Raw genomic sequence first — 19,976 nt, forward strand, 5'->3', positions numbered from 1 at the left:
GCATTACAGCGGCGGCAGCAGCGGGAGGGATACCTCCATGCCCCCCTACGCCGCTAGGGCATTACAGTGGTGGCAGCGGTGGGGTACCTCCACGCCCCCCTGCCACCAGGACGTTACATTCTCACCAAAAGAGAGGACTAACGAATTATCAACTGAAAGAATTCAGTTATTGGTTTAGGAAAAGAAATTACGGCTTTGCCATTTCGACAAGATGATAAGTAAGGTGGATTTCTTCTATGGATGTATGGTTTTGCTAAAGATTTCGTAATATAATAGTATTTTCTCAGACTGGTAATTTGTGGAAACAGCATGCAGGATATTGACAGATTCGTGCAGTTGATTATAGTATCTATACAACTTTCCATTGGTTTTTGTTTCAATGTGAAATCTGAAAAATTACTCGAAATACAGGCATTTCGACAGAAACCGTCACAGGCACAGAAATTGCAGGATTGTAATTCGTCCAGACTACTTTATGCTGGGCATTTAATTCCCGTCTCTAGCAGGGTCACATACGTCATCATATCAGAGACTTGCTACAAAGGTTAGCTTCAGTTCTTAGCCATACTGATATACAGCAAAACTCGGTGTATAGAAGGTCATAAGTTACATTTTCTCTCTGCTTTACAAACCGTCTCAGTTTTAGCTGAAATTCAAAATGTCTGACATTTATTAGTTTAGATGCCATTATTATATTCTATAGCAAATGTAATAATGGCATTTTTCTTTGCAATTAACCACTGAAAGCCATGTAGTTATTGTATGTATCATCTGCCTTAATTTTAAAGAGAATATGTGCATTTAGCTCGTCTTTATTTGGGGATTTCTCATGATTCTCACAGAAGACAAGTTCTATTTCCTTAATAAAATTAATCAATTGTCTTTGTAATTGTCAAGAAAAGTGTTTTCTGTGATGTAAGAGCAGAATTTTTAAATAATTTTTACTTAAGCTTGGCGCTTCCAGGGGTTGATATAGAAAGAGGCTTCACTGTTATACGTACAACGTCCTCTCAACTACCAACCGACCCACATGCCCAACATGTGGATGAGGCCCTATGTAATATTTGACAACACCGATAATGACAACCACTACTCGGTGGGTAAACGTGTCAGTAGCATCCTACTCTTCTCCAGAACTGATGATGATGAAGTGAGAGCCAAGTGCTTTCATGTGTCGAATATTTTTGTAATGAACACGTAGAACATGTTGGCCCATATAACGCCAGTAATATTCCTCCCACAGCTAATGAGTTTTTGATGAATGGCTGCTCAGGTGAAAATTATTCCCACAACTGATTATTGCCTTGAGCTAGGAATTTCATGACAGAAAAGCGTAATTGTGTTGCTGCAACCCAACAGCTCCTATGGAGACAATAGGTGCTGTATCACCAGATTTGTGATAGACGTTACATGCCTTGGTCAAACCAAAGCTGGGAGAGTACTCCCGCGGATTCTGGATGAGTTATAATACTCCAGAGAGTAGCATCAACAGGTGATTCGTCATAAGAACAAGCACAACTTGAAGTCGAAGTCATACAGCTTGAACACACTGTTCAATCTATGGCAGCATTGACACCCATGAAGGAGGAATGTATCTGTCATAGACCAGACAGTTCTTCACACTGAAGAGCGATTTGTATTGATTTATACAAGGGAGCAGATCGACTGATGTTCTGCACCTTCTTTATAAACTGCTTCTTTTGGTAGTCTGCCCCTTTGTGCAGATTGTGCATTTCATTTCTTTATGAGAGTTAGTTAGTTTTGCCGATCCCAGCCCCGTGCGGCCTGAGATATGAACTACTTTCCCCCTCTCTAACACTGGGATCGTATGTTCGAATCCCACTTGAGGCATGGATGTCTGTGTGTGTTTATTCTGTGCTTGTAATGTCCTGTGTACAGGTAGCGGCCTTGCGACGGGCTGATCCCCCTTCCAAGGAGACCTATCGATTGTGCATGAGATCAAGAAATTGAGAAAGAAGCCAAGGCTCAACAGACGGCTGTAGAGCAATAGGTAGATAGATGAGGTCTAGTTTACGATACCTTCAGCTCATGATTAGCATGTCTGGTGGACTTCAGTAATATAAAGGCCGCAACATGTTTACGCTTTATCCGCTTGTATCTCGGTGAATATGTCTGCCAATAACATCCGCGAAATTCAGACAAGTGAACACATATGTTCCAATAACACTATTACAATATTCTCTATACATACGTAGATAATTCAGTATCCAAATAATGCTGTTAAAGTAATAGCTATGTAAGTTATTGCAGGCCCAAGCGGCCTCCGTAGTCTAGAGGTAACGTTCCCAACCCATGACTCGTAGTACGCGGGTTCAAATACCCGGCAGAGGTCGTCGAATTTTTAAGGGCGGAAAAATTCAGGGAACAAGTCCTCCGGGAGGGACTTTAAGCCGTGGGTCCCGTGTCGTAGCTTTACGGCACGTAAAAGAACCTCATGTCTCCAAAGGAGGCCACTGAACAAAATTACGGACGCTCCCGCCCAACAGTAGTCTCTAATACCTCTGGTAGATGGGGGAAGCATTATAGATACCACTCAGCTAGTAGAGACCGATCTCGCTGGCTGGGCGGGACTGATGGTAAGCACCAGTACCGATAGGATATAGAGACTGGTAGAATATCATAGAGGAAAGCACAATGGACCAAGACAGGTCTAAGTGCACGGGGAAACACACCCTCTCTAATAACTAACTAACTAACTAACTACTGCAGGCCCATGCATCACCCTATTCTACTGAGACCCGTTAGAGGTATTTCTTTCCTTGGCACTACAGTCCCAGTGGGCCTAGGCCTACCTGCATGAACTTCTCCGTTTACTGCGGTTTTTCTAGATCTTAGACATACGGTAGGACTCCTTCGGCGGGTGATCAGCTCGTCGCAAGGCCTCTACCTGTACACAATCACAGAAAAACGCACATAAACATCCATACCCTGAGTGGGATTCGACCCCACGATCCCGGCTTCCGAGCGAACGAAGACAGTGCACACCATGCTACCGTGACCGGCCGTTAGAGATATTACAGAACGGAATTATTCCATCATTTCAAAATTCTTCTCGAACTTGTGGTTAGCATTTTAAAATCAGAGTCGGAATCCTGTCATACCTCATCCTGTCACCTCTTTCTTTCCAGTTCCTACTATACTGCTCCATAGATTCCATTATTTATGGAACTCATGGTCTATATTTTCTTCATCAATTTCAGAGCTGAAATTGTATATCCTGCCGCCCTGTAAGGATTAGGATCCTTGCCGTCATAGTCCTTACGTAACATTCTCTTTCACGGGAGGATGGGTCTGCCGGTTACAATTGCTGCTGGACCTCTCCAGCGCAGTCATCCTCAGGTCCGAGTCCCGCGGGATTCATGGCCGTATTTTACTCACTCAGGTTCGAGGCTCACCGAACCTGGAGGACCAGGTCCCCGTATTTATATAGAATTATGTTTTACTTTGTCTTCACCCTTTTCACTTTTAAATTTGCAGTACTTTCAGATTCTGACAGCTTTCAAGACTATCCGCTCTGCGACTAACATCCTGTTAGGACACAGTACATCCTTCCAGATAGCGTCTTAGAAGACTGTTACATTGCAATCAGCGCACACCTTGTTAGCACAATTTTATCACTCTGTTGTCTACTGTGTTCTTCCTTCCTCACTCTCTCTTCATTTGTCTAAAGTTGTGTGTGATCGAGAGGGATTGTCTCTCCTAACGACATAAATCTGGCAGCCTGAAGCAGTAAAGGAGAACAATTAAGACAAAATGAAATAGGATCGAGGTAAGCTCCTTTATGAACCCACTTTAACCTAATGAACGTAACTTGTTCAGTAAAAAAAATTACGAGCTTCAACTGGCCTAATTGTTGTAGAACTGCATCACTCCATTTATCCAACATAGTCTGTGTTAAAGCTCAACAACCTGTAAAATAATAACAATCCATCCACTAACGGTAAGTAATCATCTGACATTACGGCAGAATCATAGTCCTCCTTGAGGTGAGAGTCGATAAGCAGGTTCAGAACTTCCCCAGCTTTTTGGAAGTTTCATTATCGTCATCACAAGAGCCCGCCACATAGACCTACCCTGATTCACTTCAATCCGGCGCATATAATGAAATCATATTTCTTTAATATCCACTAGTATTTCCGTAAAAAAATAAATTCTGCACTGCAATTATAAAAAGCATTTTTTGTTCGTTATGTTTATTTACATGACGCTCAATTTTTATGGGAATTAAATATTTATTTTCCCTTTCCTATATCCATTTCGTATTTCTGTCTCCTTCAACTGTCCGGCATCTCTTCTTCATCTTTTGTCCTCCTATCATCATACCCTTCTTCCTGCTTTCCCCGCCTCTACGTTAAATCACATCCCTCTCCACGGTTCGTCCATACAGTTAACCGTTTGATACATCCATCTTCTCTCTTCTACGCAGTATTGCGGCGTATAGACTCGATGCTAAGCAAAGACCTCAAAGTGAAAAATTAGTTTAGCCGTTACTATGCAACAGGTGAATAAACAAACACCGTTTCTGAGCAACGGCTTGGTTGTTCCCGCGGAAACGAACACACACACACAACATTAGATGTAAGATGTTTTCGATGTGTTCCTCGCAGAGGGGTTATGAAGAAGACAACTGGGTAAATTCAGTCCAGTTGCAGAGTATTCACTGGATAGTAATGACGTGAGGGTGGGAAGCTGAAGTATCTCCTCTCTTAGAAACCGTTGCTAGGAAACGGCTGCTGAAGACATGGCAGGCTGTGAAAAGACTTAGCGTGTAGTGATTTGTAAAGTGTGGAGCTCAGGGATAGCGCTCTAATTGCTTGTAGTTCCGAGCGGTATATACAAGATGTCAATAAAAATAATTCGCAAATCCAAACCCCGCCTGTAGTCACTCCTAAATACGTGACAGTTTTCTTTTCCCTTTCCATTTATACTTACACGTGTATGAGTGTGACTGTTGGTGATTAGATTTATTAAACTTAACTATAACTAACTATAGCGCTATCGCTGATGTCCACAACTTAGAAATCCCTACGGTATATGCTAAGCCTTCTCAGTCTGATTTCACCAGTCGTTTCCTGATAATGAATCTTAATGATGGAGATTCTTCAGCTTCTGTGCTCACGTCGTTACTGTCCGGCTAATGTCCCATAACTGCACAGTAGCTCCAACTGACTTACTCCCAGGCAGGCCGCCATGTCACACCAACTTCCTAGATTTCGCTTCACAGACTGATTTAGAGCTAACTGCTCAGAGTCAGAGTTAATTTAAGACTGGCGGTTTACCGCCAATCAGTTCTCCTTGCGCCAAGTCCCTTGAGACACACGACCAGTATTTCGTTCAACTGAACACTTGCAGTTATACTACGTAATATACGTACACGCAACACCGTCTCTGACGAGAGAGTGGATTGATAGCAAGTCAAAGTCTCATTGTGACTGACGGTCAGTCAGTAAGTCAGTAAGTCTTGGTGTCGAGCCCCAACTGGGGTTCACGACCATATATTCATTACTCCTTGACTGTTAAGGTTTTCCATCAGTTTCCATCAGTGCCTGTATTGTTGCGCCTGAACTCATTGCTAGTTGGAAACTGTCTGTTTCGCTGTCGCTACTTAGTAACGGCTGTACAAGCAACAATGCTTTCACCTATCGTCACACCTCTTCCTGTCCGACAACGGAAGTGGACAGTCCGATAATCCACCGTAGCCCCATGACGATAGACGTCAGACCGGTTCCCCCTTGTCGTAGCAACAGCAAAAGTTAATATGGGGTTTCCCCACAGAGTTCCCACTGTTTTAACGATCGAAGTATTGTCATTTGTAACGACCCCAATAGTTTTCTTAAGGAGAAATTAGTGGTAAAATATGTTGACTTGGTCCAGAACCCATGCAAGAAGCAGAAAAATTAACAAATTTTCGGTCACTGTCTGTACCAAGCCGAACTTCTTTTGATTTTACAGTTTCCTACAACTTTCCGTTTGTGACAAACAGGATGGGACAGACGGGCAGGGTAACTCATTGCCGTATCAATTGTTTGAAACATCTACCTAGCAACGAGTTGAGGAAACTTCATAGACTGAGATATAATTTGTGCTGAAGTGATTTCTGTGTAGGTTGAAGAAAGTGTTATACTGCATATTTCTGTATTGTTGTAGGTCTACCCGACACCAAGCCCTGCATTATGATTCCTTACCATCGCTTCTGAACGTGTAATGATCCGAAGGGCATTAATGTCTATTTGGTTTAATTAGGATTATTACTAATTGATTTATTGTATTGATTTTCATATTATTATTGAAGGAATTTTGATACTGAAATCCAGTATCTGTGGGATTTGCTGTTGTTTTGCGGAGTATTCTGGCAACAATGTTTGGATTGGTGAATAGATTTATTGGACACTCACAAGTAGTAACTTACATACTTACTCATGGAGCTGAGCCCTTCTGGAGGAGCACCCAATTCTGCAACTACTCAAGAATTTCCCAGCATTTTATGGAACCCGCAGGTTCATTACCGTGTTCACAAGAGCCCTCCACTGGTCCCTATCCTGAGCCAGATCAATCCAATCAATACTTTCCCATCCTATCTCTCTAAGATCCATTTTAATATTGTCCACCCACCTACGCCTTGGTCTTCTCAGTGGTCTCTTTCCTTCTGGCTTTCTCACCAATATCCTATACGCATTCCTCGTTTCCCCCATTCGTGCTACATGCCCTGCCAACCTCATCTTCCTTGACTGGATCATTCTAATTATACTTGGAGAAGAGTACAAGTTATTAAGCTCCTCATTATGCAGTTTTCTCCAACCTCCTGTCACTTCATCTCTCTTCGGTCAAAATATTCTCCTCAACACCCTGTTCTCAAATACCCTCAGTCTATGTTCCTCCCTTAATATCAGAGATCAAGTTTCACACCCATACAGAACCACAGGCGAAATTATAGTTTTATATATTCTAATTTTTATGTTTCTGGACAGCAGACGAGAACACAAAAGGTTCTGGACTGAATGGTAGCAAGCATTACCCGAGTTAAATCTCCTCTTAATTTCCTCCTGAATCAGGTTTCGATCTGTTATCATTGTTCCCAAATATGTGAATTGTGCCACATTTTCAAAACATCTGTTTCCTATCTTTATATTACGATTTTGCCCTGCATTTTGGCAACGAGACAGTAACATATACTTAAGATTTGAGGCTTTCACGGCGGTGACTATGAAGAAAGCAGTCCTCTGGGATTTGGCACCTTGTATATGTGGTGTTAACCGACGTTTCGGAGGAACGTATCGCCTCCATCTTCCGGGTAGAAGGAAAAAATATAAGAAATCCGCAAGCGAAGAGACCGTGAGAACCGGTAAAAGCAGACTGGTCTCTTCGCTTACGGATTTCTTATATTTTTTCCTTCTACCTTGAAGATGGAGGCGATACGTTCCTCCGAAACGTCGGTTAACACCAGATATACACGGTGCCAAATCCCAGAAGACTGCTTTCTTCAACATATACTTAGTTTTCTCAGTGTTTACTTCTAGACCAAACTCTTTACTTACCTCAATTAAAGTTCTTGTGTTTTTCTTTATGGTATCTAAATTATCACCCAGCAGATTCACATAAGTCGTAACTACAATTAATTATAATACTCTAAAGATTACTGTAACTACAACACATAAAATAAAATTTTCAACATCTGCTTGCTTAGTCATTGCTTCGTCTCTCGATTTCTCCATCTGGGTCTGTGTCTCCCGAACTCTCTCTCTGGCTGTCTGAATCCCGGAATGAACTCACTTCATGCGGATCGAATACAGATCACCAAGTCGAGCAGTTGGTTGTTCTCTGTTATTCTCCGTTGTCATGGAAACGTGTGACAATCTCCGGGCAACGCCTTGATTCTTACCAGTGTGCACGTTGCCGCAGAAACTTGTTTCAGGTAGACGTCTTAACAGAAACTTAGTGTTTTCTTAGTCGTTGCGCATCAATGGACGTCTAGCTCTGGCTTCACTATTCCAGCTTTCAGGCATCAAGTCGTATTATTAAATAGGATTGAATTAAAATACGGCTTTTGAATTTAATTTGGGATGTTGCAGGTAGTGCGGATGTTCGTAATCGTGGTGTCCATATTTGCGTTCTGCTGGCTACCGTACCACGGTTACTTCATCTACGCCTACCACAACAACTCGATCGTGGCAAGTAGCTATGTGCAACATATGTACCTGGCATTCTACTGGCTCGCTATGTCCAATGCAATGGTCAATCCTCTCATCTACTACTGGATGAATAACAGGTAATGACACACATTTCCACACTGTGGAGGCAGAGATATAATTAGCTAGATTTTATGTCGAAAAGTTAGGAAGTTTCAATTCCTCAGCATTTAGAACAAGGAGACTGAACTGTGAAAGTTAAGTCCTGACTCTTCATTCACAAACACAGTGTTCAATGCATTATGTTAAATACATTTATAAAGGAGTGTGGTTAATATATAGAGAGTTTACTGCCTTCCTTAACATCAAGAATACCTGCATTTTGCTTATTGACACTTTGTATGGTTCTTGAAATTCTCACAATGAACACACGTAATTGCCCTAAACAGTGTTAAGAAATTATTGTTCATAACATAGAATAAATGTGTGTCCTGTGATATAGGAACGGAATTTAGGAAGTAGCATGTCCTTGATCATCCATATCAGTATATATTGTCACGCGTATTGTGGTACGCGTGTCGAAAATAACGGGTTCTATTTCGGATAATTAGGTTTATTAGCACTTCGGTTACGCTCTCTCTTAATCAAATTTAATTACAGCGCTATCGCTGATTCCACACTTTACACACTAATACACACGCGCTAGCCCTCTCCTGGTAATGTTATTAAAACACCGGAACAAGCGCCTCCAGTCACTCCACACATTTATTTTTCCTTTTGGCACTACAGCCCCAGTGGGCCTAGGCCTACCTCCGTGAACTTCTCCGTTCACTTCGGTTTTTCTAGATCTTACACATTCGGTAGGACTCCTTGGGCGGGCGATCAGCTCGTCGCAAGGCCTCTACCTGTACACACACAAACTAACATCCATGCCCTGAGTGGGATTCGAACCCACGATCCCGGTTTCCAAGCGAGCGAAGACAGTACATGCCTTAGACCGCTCGGCTACCGTAACCGACCGCTCCACATATTACACATGAATAGAGTCTTCTAATCAAAAATCAAATTTTCACATGACGAAATTTCCGTGACTGTCTTCTACGACGAGAGCTCAGAAGTCAGAACTCTTACACTGTCACTTGTTATGTCGGTAACTGTCCTTATATAGCTTCCTCAATGACCATGCAGAAAACACAGCCTCTGTTGTTGACACGTGTTTACCGAACAATTGCCTACAATCGATCACGTCATCTAGACATTTAGTGTCTATAGCATTCATATTTTTAATTTGGGAGATGGACAGGCACACTTTCCTCTCAAATACTTTTCTACTGTATGATTTTATTTAAAGACCGCGCCATAGCTCAAGCGATTAATCTCTGGCTTCCCCGGGTTCGATCCCGGGTCTGGTCAAGTGGGATTTGTGGTGAACATATTGGCGATGGGACGTTTCTTCTCCGAGTACTTCGGTTTCCCCTGCGAATCTTCATTCCATCAAATTCTCCATCATCATATTCACCCGGGGCAGGTACAATCGGCCAATAAGTGGCCGCCGTGCCGAGTGAACCCAGCTGGACTCCACCCCCCACCCCCCCACTAAGATACAAAAAAGTATTTTTATTTATGTTTACCTACCGTTTATGTGACGACATCATCAGTGTCTTAGAATATATTTTACTGAGGATTACTTAATGATGCTATGAGGAAGTATGCTATGTACCATAGAAAATTAGTTTGATAGAAGAATGATGAAATAATTTTGAAGGGAGCTCCCGTGGACTAATCGAAGTATTTTCCAAGCATTTAGCTGGAGGCAATGAGGAAAACTATGGAAAAACTCAGTTCCTCCCGGAATTCTAACTGATTAGTTCTAGAATAAAAGGAAAGTTTATCACTACTGCTCCAAAACCAATCCGTCATTATACATTGTATAGCGCCGAGTGATAGCGTGATTAGTGAATCATGAATCAGTTAGACTGTGGAAAGGAACTGTATAACCTAATGCCTATTCTAGCACATAACTATTAGTACTGGCGAAACCCACGAAAAATTTCACTCAGGATACCCAGTAGTTCAGCTGAGATTCATACCAGTTGCAACATGAGCCTTCTTCACCAGTAACAGACTAAAAAAAAGGAGACTGGGTCTCTTCAGACCTCTAAAAGCACTTTCATCCGTTTCAGGTTCAGAATGTATTTCCAGCGGATTGTATGCCAATGCTGCTGTTTCCGTAGGAAAGGGAGAGACAGCATAGAACTCCGACCAACGAAACAAAACAGTCACTCTGACTTAGCGCGATCTAGGTCGGAGAAGTTCAGAGGTAAGCATATTCATCTTGATCTAGGTCGGAGAAGTTCAGAGGTAAGCATAATCAGCGCGATCTAGGTCGGAGAAGTTCAGAGGTAAGCATGTTCAACGTGATCTAGGTCGGAGAACTTCAGAAGTAAGCATATTCAGCGTGATCTAGGTCGGAGAAGTTCAGAGGTAAGCATATTCAGCGCGATCTAGGTCGGAGAACTTCAGGGGTAAGCATATTCAGCGTGATCTAGGTCGGAGAAGTTCAGAGGTAAGCATATTCAGCGCGATCTAGGTCGGAGAAGTTCAGAGGTAAGCATATTCAACGTGATCTAGGTCGGAGAAAGTCAGAGGTAAGCATATTCCTTTACATTTTTGTCAATGTAAATGCTCAGCTAAATTTAGTCGGCACTGAGAGAATTAAATAATAAAATTACTACTATTCTAATTGTATTGATTATAAGTAGAGAGGTACACACATCAACTTAAATTGTCCGTAAGTTCAGGAACTGAAAATTCATTTCAGGGAGGTGTATCACATAAAATCATACTTTGTGTTTTTGGCAGTCATGCAGATAACTAAGAGATCAGTGTTAACACTTGACCTGTACCCACCCCACTTCATGGCCATCTACATCTCCGGTCCTGTTTCCCTTATTCCGCAGTGTTTCGTTTCATACTTCTGTGGGCCTTTATCTCAATATTTATATAGATTTACTGATTTGTATTTCTCTCACTTAATGTGAGTTGAGTTAGAAAAGGAGTTTAAAGTGGAATGAACTTATAAAAACCAGAATAAATGAAGGACTGCCTGAGAGGAAGTCAAGTGGGACTTGAGAAACGAGTAAAGGACTACACGAAGAAGTAACCGGTGTCCTTACCCTTATCCCCTTGCATCATCCTCAACGTACTGGTCAAGAGAAATGACAGATCGCTGTGAACCAGATAAAGGGACAAGCCATGTCACGTGAACTTCGAATTCTGAGCGTCTTTGACTTTCGCTTGGCTGACATCACCTCGGGACTGCCCGAAAAGAAGTCGTACTTTCTGCAAATGACGTTTAGGGTGTTCGTCCTATCTTGAAGAAGTCGTTGGTAGAGCACAGAAGTCTTGTTCGATGGCATCCCGAGAGGAAGGACATCATTGACAGCAGCCACATCTGCAAGTATTACTGGACTCAGTGAAAATTTCTGGCGTTGAGAAATGGCATAGTTTTGCACCATTGCTTCTGAGCCAGCTAAGGTGCTTGATAGCCCTAATAGCCCTCCTTGAGGGCAAGAAAATAGAGCTTAATAGTGGATCTTCGAGAACATCTTGTCAGTTTCAACCAACAGTACTACTGGCTACAGCGAGGAGCGGAATTTAGAGAGACTTTCAACAATATGACACCTGCATATCACGCAGAGGACCCGAAATCCGTAGCCGGGATCTAACTAATGAACGTGATGCCAAGATATTTTTCGAGATCACCAGCGACAGGATGAAGGCTCGGTATATTTCTCTAACCAGTGTAGCTAGATTCCAGGAAGGAGACCAACATTGTTTTACTGCCCAGCCTGGACCAAAGTGAGGTCGCCTAATCTATAGTTTTCCTGGGAAGGGCCTTGCAGCGTGGTGATTCGGATCCACGAATTATAGATTAGTCGTGTACCTGGATAGACTGTCATTCTATTCAAGTACTACTCAGGACCGGCAGCCTTGAGAAGGAATCATTGCCGCAGGACTGAATGTGGAGCGGTGAGGAGGTGGCTTAGATGCCCCAATGCACGCCCCTCTTTCTCCAAACTTTGAGAATCCACATATCCCTCTCTCGTTTTTTATTTCTTCCTGATATGTAGAGATTTCCCCTGTGTGCATTATGACCCTAAAAATCTCGAAGTTATAAGTGACTTAAATTTGGGTAGGAAAGGAGAGTAATTAAGCTTAGAAGTGGTGTAGAGCGCCCGTGTATAGAGAACTAGACATAAAGCTGGAAGCACTGTGACTTGCGTGCCAGTTGAGTACATGGCACAGGAATAGGACAGCAGATGTACTATGCCTCTTTATTCTATACATAATTTAAGTGCTGTCTCTTTCTCTCTTCAACGGCTAACTTTGTGCGAGTAACATTGATTGACTTCTTTCCAAAACAATCTAGTAACAAAAATATACTCTTAGGTGGATTAATGTATTGTAACGTGTTTCGTTACTGAATATACCGTAGAGATTGTTAATTGATTTATTTAACCTACAAGTCTCGGCTACAATTAATTATAACACTGATACGGGTTTACACACTTTACAACCCTACACACAAATCTCTTCACACTGTCACGATTCACTCGTTACAACTAAACTCGGTGACTGCTACAATTCAGTTCAACTCGTAACTCTCTGATGGCTAGATTTGAACTCAACTCGCAGGCTGCTGCCTTGAGAACTGTTGATAACACACTCGCTCGTAGGCTTGCTCGGAACTAACTCGGAACTGAACTCGGTGATGGCCACATTACAACTAACTCGTAGCTGCTGTGCAGTTCCCTTATATAGCCGCAGTGGTGCCTGTTGCGTGCCACGTCACAGTAGGAAGCGGTGCCGCGTCACCGTGTTTGCGTATAGCCTAGCAACGCTGTTACTTCGTGCCGTCTTACGTCACCGCGCGTTGCGCGTTACGTTACCGTGCGGAGGGGGGGAGGGGAGCGCTGACTCATTCGCCACGTCACTGTGGCCTGAGTTGCCACGTTGCTGCTGGGTAGGGAGGGGTTCTCCGTTGCGCAACATGTCACAGTATATTTTCATTGGACAGAGAGCCAGGAATTCTTTCAAAAACTCAGATTAACAGAACAGTCGTAAGGCCAAGCCATAGCTCAAGCGGTCAGTCGCTGACTTCCCAGTATTTCGGTTTCACCTGCCAATCTTCATTCCACCAATTGCTTCACAATCACCCTCACCTATCATCTGGGGCTGGTACAAGTAGCCGCAGTACAAGGGACTTAGTCCCACCCCACTAGTAATAAAAAAAATTTAACAGTCTTACATTCGTCCTAAATTAATAATTTTTAGAAGCATCCTAGAAAAATTACATACACCGTTAGTTCTGAACCTGGTTTCCGGTTCTGGGAAATAAACACCTGGAGATTAGTACAATCATAATGTGTAGGAAACAGCACATATATAATTTATTTTGGTGATATTACGGCTAGAAAACTGTAACCAATCTAATATCTACATCTTTAATAATGCTGTTATTTTTACTGTTTCTTTTAACTGTAAATGGATTACCCGGTGGCAGTGGTACTACAATAAGACACAACACACAAATGACATACATCACAGAAAATAACAAACCACGCAGAAACAAAACATAGCCCACAAAACTGCACAAATAATAAAGTACGCACTACACACAATGCATACAATGGAAATATAATTTTAACTACAACAAATATAATTACAACTACAATTATATGAATTCATATTACAAAAAATGAGCATACTATACACTAAACAGTAACAGTAATGAAATACATCTAGAATTATTAACATCTGGGGAAATGTCAATTGCAGGACAAAGATATTCTTGTTTTCAGAATGAGCCAATTCACTGTAAATTTGTTGTCTTTAGGTATTCCACACACCCAGTGTTCTTTCTCTGTAGAAAGTCAACATAATGAGGAATAACATTCGTCCACTGAGACACATCTTCCATTGTTGCACGTAGACTCTTTACCGAGCCGTTGCCTAGAAACACTTTGATCACACCCGTTACAGTATGTACACAAAGTGGCAAGAACAAATTTTTAATTTAGCAAAATTACACACTTTTACGGATTTAATTGGATTTCATATACTTTGTGTATAGTGTGACATGTTGCGCAACGGAGAACCCCTCCCTACCCAGCAGCAACGTGGCAACTCAGGCCACAGTGACGTGGCGGATGAGTCAGCGCTCCCCTCCCCCCCCCGCACGGTAACGTAACGCGCAACGCGCGGTGACGGAAGACGGTGTGAAGTTATTTGTCGCGTTACCTACATAACACGTGACAATTTGGTGTCAGAAGTGGGATCAGTAGCGGAAACACGTGACAATACATTCTAATGGATTTATTGAATTGAGATGATTCATTACAGACAAAATTTCTTTCCATTCAGAGTGTTAAATAGAGGCATTCTTTTACATTCTACCACCCTTTGATTGTACCTAACGATACTGCAGTTGAGTCTGTCAGATCCATAGAATTGTCACTAAAATTCGCCAGATTTAATACGCTCGATTAAAATGACTGAAATTACATTACACGTTTATTATTATTCCGTTCCTGTTGATTCGTCTGTAGCATAGGCCACCCGTGAAACGTATGTCACATGAGTTTCTTCAGTCTTACGGATAGTCTGTAGGGCAGCTTGGACAGGGGATGAGCCCGTCGGAAGGCCGCTACCCACACAGGACCACACAAACACAGAGTAAACGCAGACAGACTTCCAAGCCTCGAGTGGGGTTCGAACCCATGATTGCAGTGTTTGAGGGGGCGAAAACATTTCATGCCTTAGACCAATCAGCCACTGTGATGGGCACATTATGCATAATGATAATTAATTAATTAACTAATTAATTGATTAATTCTTGAGCCACTTCTACAAAACTAAACATTTTTCCCTTCTTGTTTTATGAGGTAACATAATGACCAACACAGATCGTGAAGACAGGTTCAGGCCATATCCTAAGAAAATGGAGGTAATATTCAACGTATATTCTGATAAATATTACGTGATTTAATTACGAATAAATTTCATAGTTTTACTCGTAATGTTCACTATTGGAAATATATTTCCATGTATCAATGAAACGAAATGAATAAAGTTTTTTTCATTCGTACTTAAGTATCTGGGGGCACGCGGTAGCGTAGTTGGTTGAGGCACAATGCTACAAGCCGGAAGGTCACGGGATCGAATCCCTATTAAGTCAATGAATTTTTTTCAATTCACCTAATTCTTCCAGCCGCACTGTGGACCTGGGATCGACTGAGCCTCTAACAGAAATGAGTACCAGGAATTAATTAAATAATCTTCCTTGGGAGTAAAGCGCGGCCGGCGCGTAAGGCTGACAACCTTACCGCCATCTTTCAGCCGATTGTCTAGATAGTGTGGGGCCCTCATCGTCTCACAACCCTATGGGCCTTCACCGCCTGTTCCAGGGATAATTTTACTTTCTTACCTTACTAACCGACACGTTCCCGCCTCATGACTCAAGGCAAGCGGGTTCAAACGCAGCGGAGGTCGTGGAATTTTTAAAGGCGGAAAAATTCAGGGAACAAGTGCTCCGGGAGGGACTTTAAGCCCAGGGTCCCTTGTAGTAGATTTACGGCATGTAAAAGATCCTCATGTCTCTAGGAGACCTCTGAGCAAAATTAGGTAAAAAGTTTCCCTCCCAAGTAGTTTCCAATGCCTTCGGTAGATGGGGGAAATATCGGGTACCTCTGCCAGTAGAGGGGCCGAACTCGCTGGCTGACCGGGGCTGATAGCAAGCACCAGTATCGGAAGGGTATGGCGTCTGGTAGAATATCAAAGGGGGACGTACAATAAATCAACAACTGGTCGCGGTGCATGGGGAAACCCACCCTCTCTAATAATGAATGAATGAATGAATGAACCGATACGTCCTTTTCACAGTAAAATGGCATGAGCGCTCAGTGACATACAGTACCAAATTCTGATGAAGTTCTCCGCCTATTTCAGATCAGGTACGAGGGTCATCAGTCCACTGGCGGCGACGCACTGAGGAGACACAGGTGCGTCACATCACAACATCCGCTCCTTGCAGCAATGGAGTCATTGCTGGGGTCAGTTTCTCATGACCTTCCCCCAGTCACAACTTTCTCCATCGGCCAGTCATCAACTCCGTATAGTGTACACTGTGCAACCTTACAGAGGTTGATTCACTGGATACTAAAGAGTGCTGTGATACCTTGTTACCACACGTACCTTATTTTGTGTGAAATGTTACATGTATCGAATGCATGTTCGCATGTTAAATTCTGAATTCTTTTCGAAACGAGTGAATAATTCTCATGAAAGTCGCTATGAATCTCGTGCTTTTATAGGTCATCACGAAATCTTACTTTTACTTGCTTTGCATCAATATATGACAAAAAGGGTGGCGAACTTCTGAGGTGGGAGAGATAAAATATACACCATTAAGTCTGTATTGCTTAGAAGATACTGGTTTTAGTACCTCTAGAGTTCTTTGTAAAATTCAGTATCTTTTGCCTCAAGAACTCATTCTCGTTACTCATTTCTGGCATAGTGTGTTTCCGGTTACAAGTCAAGACAATTCAGTTTCCACTTATATATGCAAGGTATTTTGAAAGTGGAAATTGAAAATACATGAATATTAAATGATAGGGGGATACACAGATATAACCACATACTCTCCTTTAATAAGATAAGGACCGAATAGGAAATTACTCTTCAAACAATTTTTCTATTGCTACATATATTCGTTGCCGTGGGAATGTTTTTATCGAACCGTTGCCTAGTACTGAATTGTGGGATACAATTGACCGAACAGTTGCCTTGCAACGATAGGAGGCATACATAAACAGATACAAAGACTGATGGGAGGGATTTATGAAGTACGCCGTTGATATTGGCTCAATTGCCATGATATACATACCAAGTTTCATAAAGACTGATTCAAGCATTCAAAAGTTGATAAGTATACTGAACCACAAAGAGGAGGAATATTACTAAGCCTACTCTAGGAAGGTAGACTATTAATACTAAAGTGGCGTTCACGTAAAACTTTGCAGAAAGAGTGACAATAATGTGCCACTTCATGCGGGGTTCTAGAATTTTGTATAATAACTGGTAATTAAAAATCACATCATGGCGGCCACCTACATTCTGTATTTAGCTTCCAGAGTGATGGATATAAATGATGAACCACTGGAGCTGCGATCGTAAAAGTTTCATGCGTATAGCTCGTAAATCTTGACTCTACTTGCACGGATACAATAGGAAACTGGTTACAAAATTGTGTAAAATATTAATATATAATAATAATAAAATATTAATTTGCAAGCCACAATTGAAAATAGATGACTTCGGAGATGTTTTTAATTTTAAGGTACTTTTAACATCATTTTTACATAAAATGTATCTGTGCTTGTTTCCCTTACAAATATAACCATGAAGATGTCATCTTTCTGCTTGTAGCCCTCAGATGAGTAGCCATGATATTTGTCACTATTTTTCCAACTGCAGTCGTTTTAAGCAACCACAGTTTTCCTTCTGTATCGAGTTTCCTCTGCTATACTTTGTTTCAAGTATCCACAGTTTCCCATCTGCATACCTGGTTCGGCAAACAATGGCACTCCTTTTCATTTTCAATTACTGCAGTTTTAATTGTTTATGCATAAAACAAACAGGCACTTCATCACCAAGCAGTCTTCATTTACTAGCGACAGGGCTATAATAATATCTGAAGTCAGTTTTATGACTTTCCTATTCCAAACAGCCCTCCTTTCTGTAAAAATATTTTATATTGCTACATATATGCATTACTTTAAACATATTTTGTGTAATTTTTGTGTTTTTGCTGAAAGGGCCAGGAATATAATTAAGTTTGCATGAACAAAAGCAGCGGCCGAGTTTCCTCTAATCCCCAAATGCGAAGTCTGATCTACTCCCCAAGTTCTCTTCAGGCCTTTGTCCTCCCAACTGCAGTGTTTTCAGGAATGGATCTTATAATATTTGGTGAGAAATTCTTCAATACCTGTTAGGAATATTGACCTCTTCTGAGTCGAGATTTAGTGTTATGCATGTAGCTGTTAGAAATTTTTCAATCCTAATCAAACCATCGAACAAAGTCTCGAAAAAAAGAATCTGAGGTGAGCTGGATCCGAAACTATGACCCCAATTTTTAGGAGTGTGTGCAACTTAATTTACTTGAGTAGATACAACACATTATCAGACGACCCATAGCTAGGTGGCAGGAAGTCGGAAACAGGCCAATGGCCTACACCCAAGAAGAGGAAGAAGAGGAGGAGAAGGAGAAAGAGAAGAAGAAGGAAGAAGAGGAGGAGAAAGAGAAGAAGAAGGAAGAGAAGGAGGATAAGGAGAAGGAAGTGTAGAAGGAGAAGAGGAGGAGAGAGGAGAAGGAGGAGGAAGAGGAGGAGAACAATGATGAGGAAGAGGATGAGACGGAAAAAAGAGAAGATGAAGGAAGAGGAGGAGGTGAAAGAGGAGAAAGAGAAGAAGAAGGAAGAGAAGGAGGAGAAAGAGAGGGAAGAGTAGAAGGAGAAGGAGAAGGAGAAGAGGAGAGAGGAGGAGGAGGAAGAAGATTAGGAGGAGGAGGAGGAGGAGGAGAAGAAGAAGAAGAAGGTGGAGGGGTTGATTATTGTTTAATTATTGTTCATCATTATTATTATGAATATTACTGACTTAAAATGTGCTTAATGATCTGTTGGTCTACATGGAAGTGAAAGCAATGGGCAGAGTCGTCAGTTTTCTGCAACTCGAAATATAGTGTTGTCCAGTTCTACTTGTAACATTATTGTATTTCTGAACTGCAAGTATTTCTTTAACATCTCGACCTCAGCTGCCAGTATATCTTCCGTGCATAGGAATTCAAGAAGTCAGATTTCATTCAGATCAGTTATCTTCTTTCCTGTGTCACTCTACATTAATGGATTGCTCGTCAGTTAGTTGGAATCGAAACTGAATAAAGTGACTCTGAATTGAACAACTACACGTATAAACCTGTGTGTCTGATCTCTTTCCTTGCCTCTAAATATAACCAACTGTAGCAAAAGCTTTCTAGAAACTGATAGTTTCTCAGTTGAGAAATTTCCCGAAATTTATGGTGTTCCCGATTCATTGTAGTAATAGCCAGACTCCACGGATCTGTCTAGACTGAAGACACACAAGTATGAGTATCACAATCAAAATGAAGAACATGATCTCTCAATTCTCGTCAGTTCTGATCTAAAAATGATAATGAACTTGAACTCGCTATTTCCTGACATTAATATTTTGTGACGATGATGTGTTAATACTGTTACTGTTTCTCTGGTCATTATCCATCGTTCTGTTTTTGTTTAAAACATGCAGCGTTTCGGAGACTGGATTTTGTCTCCGTTTTCAGGTTGAACATATTTAGTTGGGCCCAATCGATAGAGCTAGTCCGTCCGGAGACAGGTACTAGATCTATGGGTTGGACCGAACTGAATAGGTTCAGCTTGATAATGGAGAGAGAATCCAGTGTCCTAAGTGACTAATGACCAGAGACAATAACTTTATAAATTTTTCATGATAACTAACGCAGAAATATTATTACATTTATAACTCAAAAGAAGAGAAATGTGGATATGGGATTTCTTTTCAGAGTACTGCCTTCTGGTGAGTTCTTGCTACTTGCTTGCTACCTTATCCGTTTACTTTTCAACCCTTAAAATGGAGGCAGTTCTTTCCTCCGAAACGTCGGTAAACTTCTAACATAGTTCTCGGCATCACCTTCAAGAAGATGGTTGTTTTCGCAGTCACCATCATGAGAGC

The 19,976-nt window shown here is 41.7% G+C and overlaps 1 protein-coding gene across 1 annotated transcript in view; it reads left to right on the forward strand.

The window, feature by feature from the left end:
* LOC111862094 (tachykinin-like peptides receptor 86C) overlaps positions 1–18,499 on the forward strand; it is a 170,754-nt gene extending 152,255 nt beyond the window's left edge. The window contains exons 6-8 of the mRNA XM_033750548.1: positions 8,091–8,287; positions 10,331–10,467; positions 16,158–18,499. Coding sequence (XP_033606439.1) covers positions 8,091–8,287; positions 10,331–10,467; positions 16,158–16,276 — 453 coding nt within the window. The 3' untranslated portion in view covers positions 16,277–18,499. The remainder of the gene's footprint in view (positions 1–8,090; positions 8,288–10,330; positions 10,468–16,157) is intronic.
* The last annotated feature ends 1,477 nt before the right edge of the window (positions 18,500–19,976 follow it).

The sequence above is a fragment of the Cryptotermes secundus genome, unplaced genomic scaffold (genome assembly GCF_002891405.2).
Source record: "Cryptotermes secundus unplaced genomic scaffold, Csec_1.0 scaffold535, whole genome shotgun sequence".
Classification (NCBI taxonomy): Eukaryota; Metazoa; Arthropoda; class Insecta; order Blattodea; family Kalotermitidae; genus Cryptotermes; species Cryptotermes secundus.